This window comes from Eurosta solidaginis, chromosome 4 (genome assembly GCF_040869045.1).
Source record: "Eurosta solidaginis isolate ZX-2024a chromosome 4, ASM4086904v1, whole genome shotgun sequence".
In the NCBI taxonomy this organism is placed as follows: Eukaryota; Metazoa; Arthropoda; class Insecta; order Diptera; family Tephritidae; genus Eurosta; species Eurosta solidaginis.
Window position 1 is genome coordinate 113,036,485 of NC_090322.1, and position 18,634 is coordinate 113,055,118.

General features: G+C 35.8%; 1 protein-coding gene across 3 annotated transcripts in view; it reads right to left on the minus strand.

Moving 5' to 3' along the window:
- Positions 1-1,402: 1,402 nt before the first annotated feature.
- LOC137250157 (transcriptional regulator ovo-like) overlaps positions 1,403-18,634 on the minus strand; it is a 181,873-nt gene continuing 164,641 nt past the window's right edge. For all 3 annotated transcript variants that reach the window (XM_067782527.1, XM_067782528.1, XM_067782529.1), the window contains exons 4-5: positions 3,324-3,800; positions 1,403-3,248 (exon numbers count right to left, since the gene is read on the minus strand). In XM_067782527.1, coding sequence (XP_067638628.1) covers positions 3,063-3,248; positions 3,324-3,800 — 663 coding nt within the window. In that variant the 3' untranslated portion in view covers positions 1,403-3,062. The remainder of the gene's footprint in view (positions 3,249-3,323; positions 3,801-18,634) is intronic.

The window sequence follows — 18,634 nt, forward strand, 5'->3', positions numbered from 1 at the left end:
TCTCTAACACCCATCTCATTATGGTCCACCCCTGTTGAAACAGCAAGTTTCCTTGGACTCCCGTTAGAGGATATTGATGACAATTTGTGATCGGTCGCACCTATTGGATGGGGCGAAGCACTGCTACAACAACAACATGAATCGGCGCTAAGAATGTTATTCGTGCTAACAATTGAAATTCTCTAGAGATATCATTCCTTGTACATACTGCCTTTAGATGACAACAATTAGCAGATGTTTTATCTTAATATATACCAGGGATTTTAGCAACAGTATAAAAGGTATACCAACCCACTAAGTTATGTTTGATTTAAATAAAAATGCTGGCTCCTTTTATATAAATTTTCATTTAATGTTTACTCAGCTTAACTAAAACCAATTCATTTAATTTTTGCTGTATTTAGCTTTATTTGCAAAACTAATTTTTAACTAATGTACGTTATATTATGATTATGATTATTATGATTATTCCAACGAGTTTCATACTATGTTATGCACCGTTTTATATAGAACTTCTGTTTTTATTTTAAATTTAAGTGACGTAAAAATGCAGATACAAAAGATTTTAGTGTGATTGCTTAAAGCAATTGAGAAAATGGGACAAATATTCTTTAAAGCTAAGTTAGTTTTTTATTTATAAACTAGTGAATATACTAAAAGAATGGAGTCAAAAAACTGTTTTTCTTTAAATAAATGTTAACGGTCTATATAAATTATAAATATGGGATCGATTGACTACAGAAAATGAATGAACTAGTGAAAGAAACGCTTAAGCTTAAATGTGGAGAGGTGGGTGTGGTGGAAGGCAGTTTTTGCTGCTGTTTACGTATTAAATATGATGTAATACGATTCAATGAAACGGTTGCGTCTCTATTCCAGTCTAGTAACATTTTTATTTGGGTTATTTAAATGACAAGTTTTACATCCCCATCGTGTTGTTTGTAAAAATTTCCGGATGATAACATAACCAACGAAGCAGGTGTCACACAAAATTGCATCTGTTTTACCAAATATTTTTGTGAAAAGAGAACCCAACATATTTTATACAAGAATTGCCAGTTTTTTCACAAACTACTGGAATAGGGACCTTAATGTACATGAAATTTATTCTTAATTGTAATCGTGTTACTTATCTTAAAACCATCACCATTGATTGCACAATAAACCCGATTAGCTATAAAATGTAAATCATTTCGTGTAACTAGGAAAGTTCGACCGAGATAAACGGCTTAGGTGGGCAAACATCTACATGTAATGCTGACTTGCATATATAAATCGTCTAGGATACTAAAAACATATTTAGTATAAGTTATTATTTCGGAAATTTCTTTCCAGCCTTCAATAACAAAATGTCACTTTGCTACTCAAAAATAAATTTCTAAGAAATAAAATTGCAATGCTATTCAACTTATATATAACATTTGTAAAGCCTTTATTTTGTATTTATCAGATGATGTTTAAGTACTTAGAAACTGTTGTATTTATAATGCTTGTTAAGCTTCCGAAGAAATGTGGAGTTTAACGCGTGCTTTTAAACTTGCGACAAATGAATGCACCCTAGACCAAACTTTATAAAAAATCCCGCCAGTCCGGTTTTTGTGATAACTTGTCGCTCAGAGGTTTTAAATTTATTAACCCATTGAGAGTTGTGAGACTTTTTGATTCAATGCGAGGAACTATGTATAATGAAAATTAAAAGAAATGAAATAAACGAAAATACTAAAGACGTCGAAATGATAATAACGTTTTATCTTTAATTTTTAATTTAACACAAAAGATTCAAGTCATTAAAAAACTATGGTGTTTTGCGTTGCTGCACTTTTTCTTTATAAAATTGTACATAGAGCCACCACTTGGTAAGTTTTTTTTAACCTAATATTACACTCTTATTTCGACGTTATAAATTTTGATTCAATGCCTTCATTCGTACGCAACAAAAGCAAGAAGCTGAATATATTTTGATAACATCAAGCCACTTACAATTGTGTGAGCAAATCATTTAAAGTACACTTTACGACTTAAAAATAGATTACTTTTATTTACGCCTCTTTATACTTTCTACTGCATCATTTGATTTCATGAATTCATTAAATTCAAATAAATTAACTTCAAATTAATAGACAAATTAAAATAAAATAAACTATAAAATTCATAACTAAATCAATGAAATGTTTGTAATAAGGGTTAAACATGTACATGATTCTTTATAAGGTTCATAAAAAACTGGAAAATGTAAATGTATCTACTTTTAAATAAGATGTATCCAAATAATGCTCGGAATTAAAAAAGGATCACTACATGAATAATATCATAAACTTTAACGGGTTAATTTTAATTAGAAGTCTTAAATCTGATTAGAAGCAGAATTTCTTCATTTATAAAAATATATACAGCTTTATTTTAAGCCTGCTAGATTTTAGCCAGTACAGTTTTCACATTTAATTATTTTCATTTTAAATACTTTATAGCAAAAGACAACCTAATAAATTACTTGTTAGAGTAATATGAGAATTACTTCAGCGATGTTAAAATTTAAAATACTTAAATTCTTCAATATATGAAAGTATATACAATAAACAGATACTATAAATTATGTTTTTTTGCCCTAATAAATATTTGAGGAAAAATACTTCTAGGATTGATTTAACACAAAAAATAGATTGACGCTGGCTTAGTTGACGTGACCTATTTTGAAGCAGAAGTTTATAAATATTTATAAACCTGAACGTTACGTTGTGCTAATGTAATACACTTTAAATTAATAAAAAAAAAACGCATTATAATAAAGAAACCAAAAAAATGACCGAACTTAAGTGAAATACGTTTTCAATAATTTCAAAAGCAAATCAACAAAAATATAATCTCCTTAATGGGCAGTTTTTAGAAAACTTAAGTATGTCAATTGACCTATCTATTATTTACAGATGTAATTAATGAAATGCTAATTTCCTCAGTAGAAGGACCAGTTCAAGTAAAGTTAGACCTACGACTATAATGTGTCCATTATTTTAAATGTGTATGCACGTCTGTATTACGATCTACACTGGACACCATTATTGTGCTTAATTATGCACCGGCATTGGCAGTTGTCCTAACAAATTGTTAGCGAACTGCGAGTTGGTAAATTTGAAATGACGTTTATCATAAAATTTTAGCAATGCAGGTGAGTATGGATGGTTTTCTTTTAAGTGTATATAATGTACTTCCGGTTCACAAGTCGTGTGACCACACTCTTCGCAAACGTACATCTAAAAATAAATACGAAAGAAAATAAACGAAATATAAATAAACGTATTTAAAAGCTGTTTTCTTAATTTATTTACCTTGGCTCTACGTTCTTTATAGGCGTATTGATGCTGTACACTGTGCACTTTAAGGCAGTGCGATTCTAGTGAACAACGCTGGGTGAAACTCTTCTCGCATAGATTACATTTGTATGGTCGTACACCGGTATGTGTTCGTGTGTGACGCTTTAAATCGAAGGTATCATTAAATCCTTTACCGCAAAATGTACACAGGTACCGTTTAATTTCTGAGTGACATTTCATATGACGGTTTAAAAGACGTTGCAAAGAAAAAGCTTTTAAACAAACGCGACAAACAAACTTAGAACCATCACCAGAACATCCTCCGCTCTCAGAACCGTCAGTACTTATATTTCCACTCTTCTTAAGATCATCCACGCAATCTATGCTTCGAATACGATGATGTCCAGAATGAGTGTTTTCTACAGCAAGTGGATTTTTTATACCATGACCACCATTTACAAATTCCAGTTGTACTTCTGGTGGTAGACCCAACTGAAAAATAAAAAATTATTTATGTTGATAAAGAATATTAGATATTATTTTAAATTGTTGCAAAACAAGTTCGTTCGGGTCATGCACATATAAATAACAAATTTGCAAGCTTTGCATTTTGCCATTTGACTAAAAATTAAATTATACAAATTTGTATACAGCACGTTATTCGAAAAAACGAAGTCCGCACTGAAGTGAACTCAAGTAACGTAGAAGTGCCAATTATCGATCCGGTACGCGGCGGTAACAAGCACTATTATGGTACTAGCCCGACCATCTCGGGAACGATTTATATGTACACAACAACAACAACAACCACATTAAACCTTTGTTTATTACATTAAAAATTCGTGCCGAACTGCACACCACAAATTGAAGAAGTCCAGTCTACATGGCGCTAAATTATTATATATAATTAGTGAATTACCATTCATAACTTCGAAAGCTTTAAAATGGCAGAAGAGCACGGCGACTGGTTTCTAGCACATCTACCCTAAATTTTACAAGAGACACAGATTGTGCTCCAGTTGCAGTTTTTATTACAGACTCACGTTTTCGGCAAAATTTGGGCAACATCCCGCGCTAGTTAAATAAAATGTTAGCATTATATAGCTGATATATTGAAATACGCAGGATACCTAATCTAGCTCACTTCTTTGATATATTTAAATACACTTCTAAATACAAACCTTGGTAATAGTTATACCGTCTAGGGACCTTTTTATGTTATTATCAAAGCTGTCAAAGCACATAATTTTTTTTTAAATTCGAAAGAAATTTTATTCGAATCGAGTTACATAATAGGACTCCTGGCCTTTTCACATTATCCTAAAATACAAAGAGGAGGAAGATGGCTGCCCCCACTCCGCTGGAAGGACCAGGTGGAAAACGATTTAAACTCCCTTGGTGTGACCAATTGGCGTCGGTTGGCAGAGAGAAGCAGCGCCTTGTTGGACGGGCATACCCCTTTAAACGGTTACGCGCCAATTAAGTAAGTAAAACACAAAAACCTAGAACCAAAGTTTTAAAAACCCTACTTAAATAGAACGATTTCAACAAACACACATTAATCGTCAAAACTTTTTAATTTGTATGTATATCCACATGCATGCACTTCTATTACTTATCAAGTAGTAACCTGAATTACAAAAATTCAAAAAGAAGAAATAACCTGCAGTCTGATTAGCTGTCGTTCCCAAAAAAAACCCAAAACAAAAATAAATATATTGTGACGAATATTAGTTTCACTAAGCGATACTACCATCTCTAAGCCGATACTAATCAGTATGTACGTAAACAAATCAATCGTCATTTCCACATGTACATACAAGGCAGCAGAGAGATACTCACCATCATCCGAAGTAGTACTCACATATACACGCACATGGATATGCTAAAGACTATAAGTACAAATATACATGTACCTACATATATTGTTGGTGACTAAGCATGAAATTCGCGAACTTACTAGACCTTAGGAGAAATAGGTGGACGAGGCAACTGAGTATAAAAGCAGCGAAAGCTGAGTATCAGTAATCAGTTTGATTTAAACCCGCTATCAGTTGTGAAGTGAAGTATAATTGTACTACTCCCAAAGCAGTCTAATAAAGCCCATTTTGCAATACAGAATATTGGAGTGATTTATTCAACAGTTTAGCGATTCGAACTTTAGCAGAAGGTTCCAAATAAGCGGAATTTTACTAAATTCGTTACAATTGGTGTCAGAAGAGGAATTGTTGAATAAATTCCGAAGATTTCGAATACAACTTAGACATGGCAAAGTTAAGTGAATTAAGGATCCAGCAACTGAAAAAGGAGTTGGAGAACCGTGGATTGAATACAACCGGCAATAAGATCGAACTTCAAGCACGGTTACGAGAGGCAATGGAGTCGGAAGGAATTAATGTGGACGATGATGTCTTTTATCCTGATGGGGACGAGACAACAACAATGCAATATCTGCTCAAACATCGACAGTGTCATCTCCACTGGAAGAACAAAAGACAAATATAACATCTCAACTGGCGGAACAGAAGACATATATGGCATCCCAACTGGAATCGCAAGAGACACGTTTAACATCCAAGATGGAATCACAGGAGACACGTATATCCGAAATGTCACAAAGAACATTCAGGATTGAAGCACAGGAGGCACGTACATATATCCGAAATGTGCGACAAATTTCAGCACAGGTATCATCGCAGATCTCTGCATAACTGGAAGCCCGTATGGACGAAAAAATAATGCAGTTTGAGAACAAAATCGAGGCTGAGGTAGATGCTTTAAAATGCCAGTTGTTTCAGCAAGCAATACGAAGGTAAAAACTCCATCTTTTGACGGCTCTGTTCCTTTCCAGGTATTTAAAGTCCAGTTTGATAAGACCGCAACAGTGAACAACTGGAATGCTGGAGATAAAGTTGCGGTATTGAAAGGACCTGCTGCTGAAATCCTACAGACGATTCCCGAAGGAGAGCGGAACAACTACGACACTTTGATGGGTGCTCTAGAGAGGCGATACGGAAGCGAACACAGGATGCAGATATACCAAATTGAGTTGCAAACAGCTACCAAAAAGCGAATGAGACATTGCAGGAGTTTGCTTCGGATGTTGAAAGGTTTGCTCATTTGGCAAACGCAACCGTGGAATACACTGAAAGGTTAAAGATTCAGAGCTTTATAAATGGCATACGGGACGTCGAAACAAAGCGAGCTACAAACGCAAACCCAAAGCGAACATTTGCAGAAACGGTATCACATGCATTGACTCAGGAAACTGCCGCTTCCCAAGGCAGTCGGTTCTATGTACTGGAGCGACTCGGGATTTTTCCCGACCAAGGACTGTCATTTCAGCGTAACCCCATTTCACTGCTGTTCACGCCCAAGGGCATCCCGTAGTCTACGCCTTAGCGCCCCCACCTTCCCGCAGCTCCGCTGCTCAGCAAGCCACACCAAGTATCCGCTGCTGCTCGCGCCCCAAACGACTGCTACCACTCATAACTACTATCTCCGCGGACGTGTAGCGAGCGGACGTGAAAACCTTGTACACATTTTTCGAGCAAGAAAATTGTGGTAAAACATTTTAAAAAATTAATAAAGTGTTTTGTTCGCGCTTCACAAAATGTAACAAATATGGCACGATTTATGTGTGATGAATGTGTTACATATATTCAGAATGTAGACTTGGTGCTACAAGAAATGCAAATGAGTGTGAAGAAAAACAATACAATATTAAATGAGTATAAATATGAGTTTGAAGAGGTGATGAAGAAAAGCCAAAATAAAATAAAGGCTTTATTGGAAGCTGTAGAGGGTCGATATACTCAAAGAGTAGCAACTATGGAAAGATCACAAAAGCTTTTTGAAAAAAAATTGGTGAGATAAAAGCTTATATGAAATGATAGAAGAAGTGAAAAATAAAACTGAAATAATTGGTAAAGACAATGAAAAGGTATGTAACAAAATAAAGAAAATTAGTAGTAATAATAAAAAGGAAAAAGGGCTGTCATATGCAGAAGTAATGAAAAATAATAATAAAAAAGGTGAAAACAAAAGCAAAGATACTACAGTGCCTGAAATAAAGAAACGTACTCCTATTATTGTTAAACCGAAAGTAAAACAATCGTGTGAAAAACCCAAGAAAGATCTAAACCATAAAATTAATCCTTAGGAACTAAAGATAACAGATATTAAAGCTGGTAATAATGGTATTATGGTGATCGATAGTGTTGATGAAAATGAAAGAGACAAAATAAAAGAAATAGGGGACAAAGAAATTAGCAATGAATATGAGATAAAGATACCTCGTGAATATAAACCAAGACTATTTATAACAGGTATGCAATTTGAAAAGAATGGTGATGAATTAACTGAATGTCTACGAAAACAAAATAAATGCTTTGAACAGGGTGAAGTAAAAATTATTAAGCAATATAATGTTAAAGTTAGTCACAAAAATTATTATAATGCAATAGTTGAGGTGGATGTGGAAATATTTACTGAAGCGTTAAAATTAGATAAACTGAATATAGGATGGGAAAGGTGCAAAGTATACGATGGTGTTGATATAATAATGTGTTTTAAATGTAAGGGATACAACCATAAAGCTAGTGAATGCAAAAATGAAGATGTTTGTAGCAAAGGCTTGGGTAAACATAAACCCATGGAGTGCAAGAAACAACCTAAAAACATGTGCATAATTTGTATTAGAGCTAATGAGAAATTAAATCTAGGGCTTGATACCAATCACCCGTGCAATAGCAGACATTGCCCTGTCTACTTAAAACACTTAAATGTAAAAAAACAAAGGCTAGGATATTAGAAACCAACAATCAGGCCACTGGCTCACCTGGACCATGCTAATGTTATGCAACGTAGAGTATCAAAGTACCAAAAAAGATCCACAAAGGACATCAACAATGACTTTAAATGCATCTATTTAAACATAAATAGCCTTGTAGCTAACAAATCAGAGTTGGAAGTGTTGGCGGAAGTTCATAGACCAGGCATCATACTGTGCTCTGAAACATGTACAACCAAAGATATTCTGGACAATGAATTAAAAATAGCAACCTATAAAATGATAAGATGTGATTCCCATAGCAAGCACACAGGAGGTGTGTTAGTTTATGTACATAGTACAATTGATGTTAAAGTAATCTATAATGATAACATAAATGAAAACGTATGGTGCATTGTAATAAAACTGAAGAAGGTTGATAAAAAGTGGCAGATTGGAGTTCTGTACCACTCGCCGAGCACTAGTGATGCAGCTTTTGTTGAATGCCTAAAGGAAATTCTAATTGATAAATATGAAAAAAGTAACCATAATATAGTAGTCGGTGATTTTAATATTAACATGAACTGCATTTCAACATATAGTACTAAATTAAATGAGATATTTGCTGTGATGGGGATGAGCCAAAAAATATAATTTAATACGCGAATCACAGATACAAGTGAATCGAAAATTGATTTATTATTTTCAAACTCGGATGAAATTCTCTGTAATAATTTGCAGGAATACAAAATATCTGATCATGAAATTATAAAATTTAATATTAAAACGTCCAAAGTATACAAGATGAGACTGACCAAGAAAATCATATCATGGGACAAATATAATAGTGATATTTTAATAAGCATCCTTAGATCATTTAACTTCAACTTTACTATAAACTTATCAATTGATGTAAAAGTCGAATTAAATAATAATATAATGATTCAGGCTATGGAAAGTTTAACCTACGAGAAAGAAGTGCATATCAAGTTAATGAATAAATGGTATGACAGAGAATTGGCACAAATGAATAAATATAAATACAATATGTATACGCGTGCGTTACATGGAGAGTGGGATGAATATAAAAATATAAATAGGTCATACAAAAAATTAGTCAAATTAAAAAAAAAATAAAGTATATTTTTGTATTTGTATTTATTAGGCAATTCATCCCAGCACAACAATTTGACAAAAATTATTTTACAGTGCTAGTCGGTAAAAGGCATAAAATAGGAACAATCTAATCTTGAAACTTAAAGCTAATGACTATGGCTAAGAAAAGGTTAAAGTAAATAGATAAATAAAGGAATGATAGAGTACATTTGCTTAGAAGGAATCAGTATTTTAATTGTCTAGGTTATTATAGAAACTTGTTAATTCTTTATTGAAGAGCAGAGCATTGCTTATAAGCCTAAGTCTAGAAGGGAGCGAGTTCCAAAGACGTATGGAATTAATGAAGAACTGGCGATCAGATATTAGCATACGATGTCTGAAGTGGGTAAGGAGAACAGATCTAGACGACTGGAGAAAATTTAGCCTCCGATACAGATAGTCAGGTTCCTTCATATATATTAATTTATGTAGCGTAGTGAGCGTTTTAAGTTTAATAAGGTTATCGAAAGAAATGTTTAGCAACCTGTAAGCATGTTGAGAGACGTGGTCAAGTCTTTTCAACCCATAGACGTATCTAGCAATGTTGTTATACACAACATTAAGTTTCCTCTTACATACATAGTCACAATTGGAGTAAACCTCACAACCATAAAGGAGCGTAGGTATTAAGTACGCTTTTGCTATTAGTAGACGAATATGTAACGGAGTAAAATATTGTGTAAGCCAGAGTGTACGAAGCATCCCATACACTTTTCCCACTGTGCGGAAGATGTGATCTTTCCATGTCAGGGTTTTGTTAAAAACTATACCTAGATTTTTTGCCGTGTCAACGTATTCTATAATAGTGTTGTCTAAAATTAAATTTTCCATTCCACTTTTATCTAGTGACCTTCTATGAATGACTATACATTTCGACTTCTTAGGGTTAAGACATAAGCCGTTCATAGAAGCCCACGTACCAATTTGACACAAATCGTAATTTAAGTTATTAATACATGAACTGGTACGATCACTAGGACAGCACATATACAATTGTACGTCGTCAGCATAAATGTGAATATTACAATACTTGAGAACACCAGGCAAATCGTTTATATACAAAACAAATAACAGGGGACCAAGGATTGAGCCTTGTGGGACTCCTCTTAAAACACTGACGAAGTCAGACTTTCTGCTACCAACACTTACTGCCTGAGTTCGGTCGGCCAAATACGATCTGATTAGGGCTGTTGCAAAGTTGGAGAAATTAAATAGGTTGTCCAGCTTCTTGCAGAGAACGGTGTGGTCGACCGAGTCAAACGCTTTTGAATGGTCGAGAAGAGTCAGGAAAGCAGTAAAATTTTTGTCAACTTGTTCTCGAATATCCTCTATCACCGATAGGAGCGCTGTTTTACAGCTACGATTTGACCTGAATCCAGACTGGGAATCTGTGAGAAGGTTATTATTCTGCACATAAGTATTTATCTGGCAGTGCAAAATTCGTTCGACGACCTTGGAAAGGAAAGGCAGAATAGCTATAGGCCTATACTCCTTGTTTTGCTTGGGGATTGGGATTACCTTAGCAACTTTCCAACATTTGGGAAATACACAGGACGTCAGCACAGAGTTAACCAAGTAGGTTAAGTGAGGAAGGATTTTAGGAAGAATTATTTTTAAAAATTTCGGACATATACCATCGAACCCCATAGCATTAGACTTTACTGAAAGAATGGCTTGAACGACATCACACTCATCGACACTAGCAAACTCAAGAGGACCAAAATCAACATTAGCGCGAATACAATGATTATCAGCACATATATTGTCAGTTGAGATTGGCAGATTTACAAAATTTATATTTATCTCATTAATGTCTACATCAGGGAGGACAGAAATATCACATTTGGATTTTCCGATACCAATATGTTTAATCGACTTCCAGGTTTCCTTCCAACTCAAAGCAGCACTAAACTTGTTATTATAAAATTTCTGCTTAGCTGACCTAATGGCTTTGTTTGCAGCGATCCTAGCTGTTTTGAAGCAGTTGTGAGCCTCCAGGGTTTTGTATCTTTTCCATCGTGAGTAAGCAAGGTTACGCTGGTGAATTAAGTGTTTTAGATTGGCACTAAACCAAGGGGTATTATTGTGTGTAGCAGCTTTGAGTTTCACTGGCACATAGTTGTCGAAAAGCCTAATGATATGGTTCTGTAGGAATGATGCCTGATCATCGACCGATGTCAGTGTACGAATCAAGCTCCACTCAACCGACTCCACCGCTGCATTAAGGGAACTGTAATCTATGCTTCTAAAATCACGATATGTAAAGGAACATTGTATGTGTGACGTTTGGAAGTTGTAACTAAGAAATATTAGATCGTGTTTTGAAAAGCAAGATGCCGACAATTGATCGTAGTGGAGCAATTTCAGGGGATCATTCACAAAAAATAAAATAAAATAAAAAGTCCAAGAGACTCCATACTTAGCTTTAGAGTTGAGTCGACGAGAAGGTTGGAGTTGAAATCCCCAGCGATGATTATATTATCATAGCTTATAAGTAGAGGCTCGAGAAATTCAATAAAGCCAGAGAAGTCAACTCCACGATTAGGTCTGTATGCACAGCCGATAAGAAGCCTTTCATTATTTACAGAGAAAACGTCTACGAACACATATTCGACAAGATCACTTGGACTAGCACTGCAGCAAAGTTTACAGGATAAACTACTTTTAACATATATAGCAACACCACCACCATGACCACATCTATCAGCCCTGAACAGTTGATATCCATTTAGTTGCACCAAATCATTTTTGTGACATGAAGAAAACCAGGTTTCGGAAATACATATAACATCTATATCAGAACCCTCAGATATGAATCTCAATTCATCCAGCTTTTTATATAGGCTTTGCGCATTAAGATGGATGACTTTGAGCCCTTTAGTACGTTTGTTGAATACGCGCAACAGTGTATGTAAACAGTCTTTGGAACTAGACAACCTATAGTCTAGGACCATCACTATATATGGGATATAAAGAATGCTCTGCGATGCGTAACAATAAAGACAACATAAGTGATTGTTTACAAGTATGATAGGGAGAGATAAAGACAGAAACGAACAGACTCAAGAACTTAAGTAATATACCATACATAGAAATTAATTTATTGATCATTATTCGTTGGCGCATCATCAACTCGAAAGGAACTCGCGCTTTCTTCGCCGGTATTCTCAAGACGCTCTAGAAAATCCAAGCTATGTATTGCTTCAGGGCTGGCGTTGGCTGTTCGTCTGATATGTACCAGACCCTTCTTAGAAAAAACCGCCACCACCTTCCTTTTCTTCTTTAGACGGATCGCTGCCTTGAAGATCGCATAGTTTTGCCTAGACAGCGAAGCATTTACATAAATCGGAGCATTTGAATTTATGGAAAATAAAATCATTTTGAATGAATATAATGCTAAAGAAATGTGGAAATATCTCAAACAAACGGTTAACCAAACTAAAGATAACGAAGGGATAAAAAGGGTGATACTGGATGGCATACTGGTTGAAAACGAAACCGATCTGGCGAATTGTCTGAATAGATTTTTTGTAAACAGTGTGATTGAAATTAATAATAACATCGAAACCTGTCAATTAGCACTAGAGGATACACAAGTCCATTCAAAATTAAAGTTTGCTGAAATTACCACCGATGATGTTATTAATATCCTAACAGACTTTAAATATAAAATAGGTGGAAGAAAACTGCTATCCGAAGGTGTACTAAAAGATTGTATATCGTATACCGGATATTTCTATGCTCAAATAATCAATAACAGCTTAGAAGATGGTGTGGTACCTGAAATGTGGAAAACGTCAACAATAATACATGTGGAAAAAGTTAAAAAGACAATGCAACCTGAAGAACTTAGACCCATAAATACCCTGCCAAGTGATGCTAAAATTCTCGAAGTCGTTGTTAAGAATCAGTTGGTGAATCATCTTGAAGTAAATAATATACTAGTCTACCAACAGTCAGGATTTAGGAAAAAGCATTCCTGTGAGACAGCGCTGAACTTGGTGATATCTGATTGGAAAGAAGAGCTAAACAACAAAAAAGTAGTGGTCTTTAGTTTTAGTTTTCCTTGACCTCAAAGGAGCTTTTGAAACGGTGGATAGAGAGATATTAATAAAAAAATTCAGCGGATTGGCATAACTGATATTGAACTTAAATGGTTCCGCAAGTATTGAAGCAGAGAAAGCAGAAAACAGTTATAAATGCTGTGACGTCGGATGAATTAGAGGTACCCATAGGGTTACCTCAAGGCTCAGTATTGGCACCTATATTATTTCTTATATACATAAATGACATAGTCAATGCTATCGAAGATTGTGAAATTAGACTTTTTGCGGATGATGCATTAATTATGATAAGTGAAAATAATATTATTAATGCACTTGCCAAAATGCAAAATGAAATAAATAACTTGTATAAATGGTTGTGTGGTAATAGACTGCAACTAAACATAAATAAAACTAAATATATGATAATAACAAGGAGGAATATCAATGAGGATGATACAGCCGAGCTAAAAATAAATGATGAAATCATACAAAGAGTTAACAGTATAAAATACTTAGGAATAATAATTGATAATAAACTCAAATTTGAAGATCATATAAATTATACAATTAAAAAAGTTGCTAATAAAATAGGAGTGGTGCAGAGAACAACTAAATTCATTCAAAAAAAAGTACAAAATAATCTTATATAAATCAGTTATAGAACCGCACTTCGTGTACTGCCCGTCCATTTTATTCATAATATCGGATAAAGAAGTAGACAAGCTCCAAAAGCTTCAAAATAGATGCATGAGATTTATTCTTCAGAAACCTAGAGATACACGAACGGCTGACATGTTGAAGACTTTAGACTGGTTAATTGTGAAACAAAAGATTTTTTTCCACTCCATGAAATTCATATTTAATACCAAACATGGAAATGTACCTGAGTATTTAAATAAAAATATAGCATTAGTTGAGCAAACTCACAACATAAATACGAGGAGCAAACATAATTTCAAATTGCCGTTTTTTAGAACTGAAATTGATCAACAGAACATTTTCTACAAGGGTCTGAAAAGTTACAATGATCTGCCTATAGGTATAAAAAGTTGCAACCAAATAACAGTATTTAAAACAAAATTATATGAATATTGTAAAACATTAGCTATAAGATAAAAAACTGTAATCTTTTCTAATTTACGAATTAGGCTTCTGGCCGTAATAAAAAAATAATAATTATCTAATCCGTAGTAGAGTCGGTAGCAATGCCGAGCATCAGCCCCTGCCCCCGTCTTCTTCCCCCCTCTTTTCTGTCAGCAATCGTGTAGGTCAGGGAAACAGACTCTTAGTCCCTACCCCTGTTTGCACCGTTTGCCAGCACAGAATATATCAGACCAATTCTAAATATTCTCGCGGAAAAATTCCTCCAATTCTTTTCTCCTAGGGAGAAGAATAATTGGGGAATAGGAATTTCGAATTTTCGAAGTCAGCTGTTTTGTCACTTGAAATTTCGTTGCGCATTTCTTATTTTGTTTAAAAAATTGAAAAGTTTAATTTTTGTTGCGAATTTGTTTGAAATTAGAAATAAGGTAAGCCTGGGAAACCAGCTAACATAGGAGAGTCATATCGCCCGATATCTCTCCTATCGCCAGTAGCTAAGACGCTTGAAGCCATTTTCCTCCCCCACTTCAAAGCAAATTTGCAGCTAGCCTGTCATCAGCATGGTTTTAGAAAACTCCATAGCACCACCACTGCGCTGAATGCCATTAGCACCCAGAAAAATTGTGGCTTAAATAAGAAGCCCCACCATAGAACAGTACTCGTAGCGCTAGACCTATCAAAATCCTTTGATACGGTCAACCATGTCTTAAAAGGTGGACCGCAAATTATCTGGGTGGTCGGCAGGCATCGGTGCAATTCAAAAACGAAATATCAAAGCCACGAAGGGGTGCCTCAGGGTGGTGTCTTATCCCCACTTTTGTTTAATTTTTACATATTGTTACGAATATTAGCAAAACTAAGCGGTGCTGCCATCTCTAGGCCGATGCTAATAATTCAATCATTATGTATCTACATAAACGAATCAATAATTGCGTCTACACATATGCACGTATACGATCAGCGGAGAAGCAATGCACAAACACATGCATATATCTTATCTGAGTTGCCACAAGAGAGGGTAATAATTTGTGCAAGTATTACTCAAATGAGAAATTATATATCTTTAGTTGTAGCTGAGAAATTTATAACTTAGTAAAATTCTGGAAGCGCCTAGAAGATGCCACGAGGATAAAAGCATCAGCGGTAGAGGCGCTATGGGCAGTTTTCGATTAAGACGCTATCTAGCAAGCAATAGCAGTATTATTTTGAAAGTCAGTTTCATTTAAGCTATCAGTTTGGTTATTAAGCCAGCTAGTTGCAAAGTATAAGTGTTATTGTGAAGTACTTTAATAAAGGCCATTTTTCCATTATTCGATATTGGAGTTATTTATTCAACAGTTTAGTGATACGAACTTAGCAAAAGGGCAAGTAAGAGGATTTACAGTAAATTCGTTACAATTGGTGTCAGAAGAGGAATTGTTGAATAAATTCCGAAGATTGGGAATACAACTTGGACATGACAAAGTTGAGTGAATTGACGATCCAGCAACTGAAGGAGGAGTTGGAAGTCCGTGGATTGGCTACTTCTGGCGATAAATCCCAGCTACAAAAACGACTAAGTGTAGCTATGGTATTTGAAGGAATCTACAATGCTGAGGAGTATGTATTTCAATATGATTAGCGACAAAACAACAACAAAAATGGAAGAAAAAAACGAAACACCGCAGACAGTGACGAGCAAAATATCTGTACAAACATCGACAATGGCATATCAGCTGGAGTCACAGTAGGCACGCATTTCAGTGGCGTCGCAAATGTCATCTCAATTGGAAGAACAGAAGACATATGTATATGTCATCTCAACTGGAAGCGCAAGAGGCACGTATATCTGGAATGTCGACAAAAATTCCGGAACAGGTATTATCGCAGCTCTTTGCGAAACTGGAAGAGCAGGATGCAACAATTTAACAACTCGAGGACAAAATTGATGCCGAGATAGAAGCGTTGAAAGGTTGTTGTTGTTGTAGCAATGCTTCGCCCCACCTAACAGCCGCGACCGATCCCAAATTGTCATCAATATCCTCTAACGGGAGTCCAAGGAAACTTGCCGTTTCAACAGGGGTGGACCATAAGGATAGGGGTGTTAGAGACGTTGGTTCCATATTACAATTAAAGAGATGGTTGGTGCCATGTGGGGACACATTGCAAGCGGGGCATACATTTTGTATGTCGGGGTTGATTCTGGATAGGTAAGAGTTTAACCTGTTACAGTATCCATAACGAAGTTGAGCAAGGGTGACACGCGTTTCCCTGGGGAGTATGCGTTCCTTTTCCACAAGTTTTGGGTACTTTTCTTTGAGTACTGGATTCACCGGGCAATTCCTGACATAAAGGTTCCACGCCTGTTTGTGGAGTTCACCAACGACCTGTTTGTGTTTTTTCGCTTCATACGGCTGGGTTCTCAGGTGCCGTATTTCCTCAAAATGCTTACGGGAGATGACTCCTTAAGTCCCTAGGCGGTGCTGGTTCATCAATCAGATGTCTGTTGGGATGCTCAGGTTTCTGGGTATTCAACAGGAACTGTTTGGTCAGCTTCTCATTTCTCTCCCTGATGGGGAGTATTCTCGCCTCATTATGCAGATGGTGTTCTGGGGACATAAGAAGACAACCCGTGGCAATGCTGAGAGTAGTATTTTGGCAGGCCTGTAGCTTCTTCCAGTGGGTAATTTTTAGGCTTGGCGACCATATGGACAAGCAAAATATATTTTATAAGGGCCTGAAATATTTCAATGAACTTCCTAATCACATAAAAAGTAGTAATAACTTCAATACCTTTAAAAAAAGTTTATTGGAGCATTGTAAAACCCTTCCAATAAGATAAAGTTTTTATTTTTTCTTTTATTTTTTACATGACATACCGATACTGGAGCGCGAAAAGGGAATGGTAATACTGGTAGCAGCAAAATACAATGCACCCGGCCCTAAGGAAAAGAAAATCAGTCGCCACCTGTAACTCCAGACAGTTCCAACAACAAATTTCGCTGGAATTCGGTACTTTCAGCCTATATTTACTGTTGCTGATCGGGATCACTCGCAACCCCAGCGGGTTAGGGGATCAGAATATACCCGCGGTAGGTATGCCTGTCGTAAAAGGCGACTAAAATACCAGATTCAAGGGGCTGTGTAGCGCAACCTTTCAGGTTGCCAGAGCAATATACAGCTTCTCCAAACCCAATTGTCAACCTCACCTATCCGCGGCGAATCCTGTTTCACTAACAGACGAGGCTCTGGCGACCCCAAGCTCCTCATAGAACTTGGAGGTAGGGAGGGAGGGAATGGCCTGAAGGTTTAATGTGGCCACATAAATCGTTCCCGAGATGGTCGGGCTAGCACCTTAATGGTGCTATGGCACCGGAGCGTACCGGATTTGTATCCGGCAAAGGACCATCACATCGATAACACTCCCCAAAGCCTTCGGGGAGCAACCTTATCGCTACAACAACAACAACAACAACAACAACAACAACAACAACAACGGGATCTCTCGCATTCCGACAGCATTAATATAACAATAAAATTATATGATGTGTAACCAAAATAAGGTCAAACAAAAGTTGGAGCAGGGGGGATTGGAAACACGTTCTTTTCAACCTCCCAATATATTTTGAGATGTGCTGATCGGAATCTTCATGCGTTCCGACAGCATCTTTACTAAACAAAGTTGAGGGGTGATTGGGTACACTTCAATTTCCAACATCCAAAGATATGTTTAGCTGTGTTGATCGGAGACCAATACATTCCGACAGCTTAAAATACAAATATAATTGAAAAATATAAGTTCCAAATTTTGTTGCCTTAAGCTGGGAGCCCTGGAGGATTGGAAACGCGTCCTTTCCAACCTTCCTTAAATGACTGGCTCCCAGACTCGTCCGTTTGTTGCGCCAGTAAATATGCTGATCGGAATTACATGGCATTCCAACAGCATATTCAATAGATATAATAATGAATTGTACTTAGTAATTTATGTTTTAAGCCTAAACAGCCGTAATAATAAATAAATTAAATTATCATATATTTTTGTTAAGCTTTTCCGATCTATTCTGAACTAGTGCAAATAAAACAATTTATTTCACCTTACAGCTCGACGTTTCGCCAAATTTCCTTGGCTTCTTCTTATTTGAATTACGGCATTAAATTAAAGAAATAAAACATAATTACAAGAAAAAAGATTAAAAAATATGGAAGATTAAAAATATAAAATAAAAAATAAAACGATACCATCTACTGTGGTACACTTGTCAGGATGACAAATA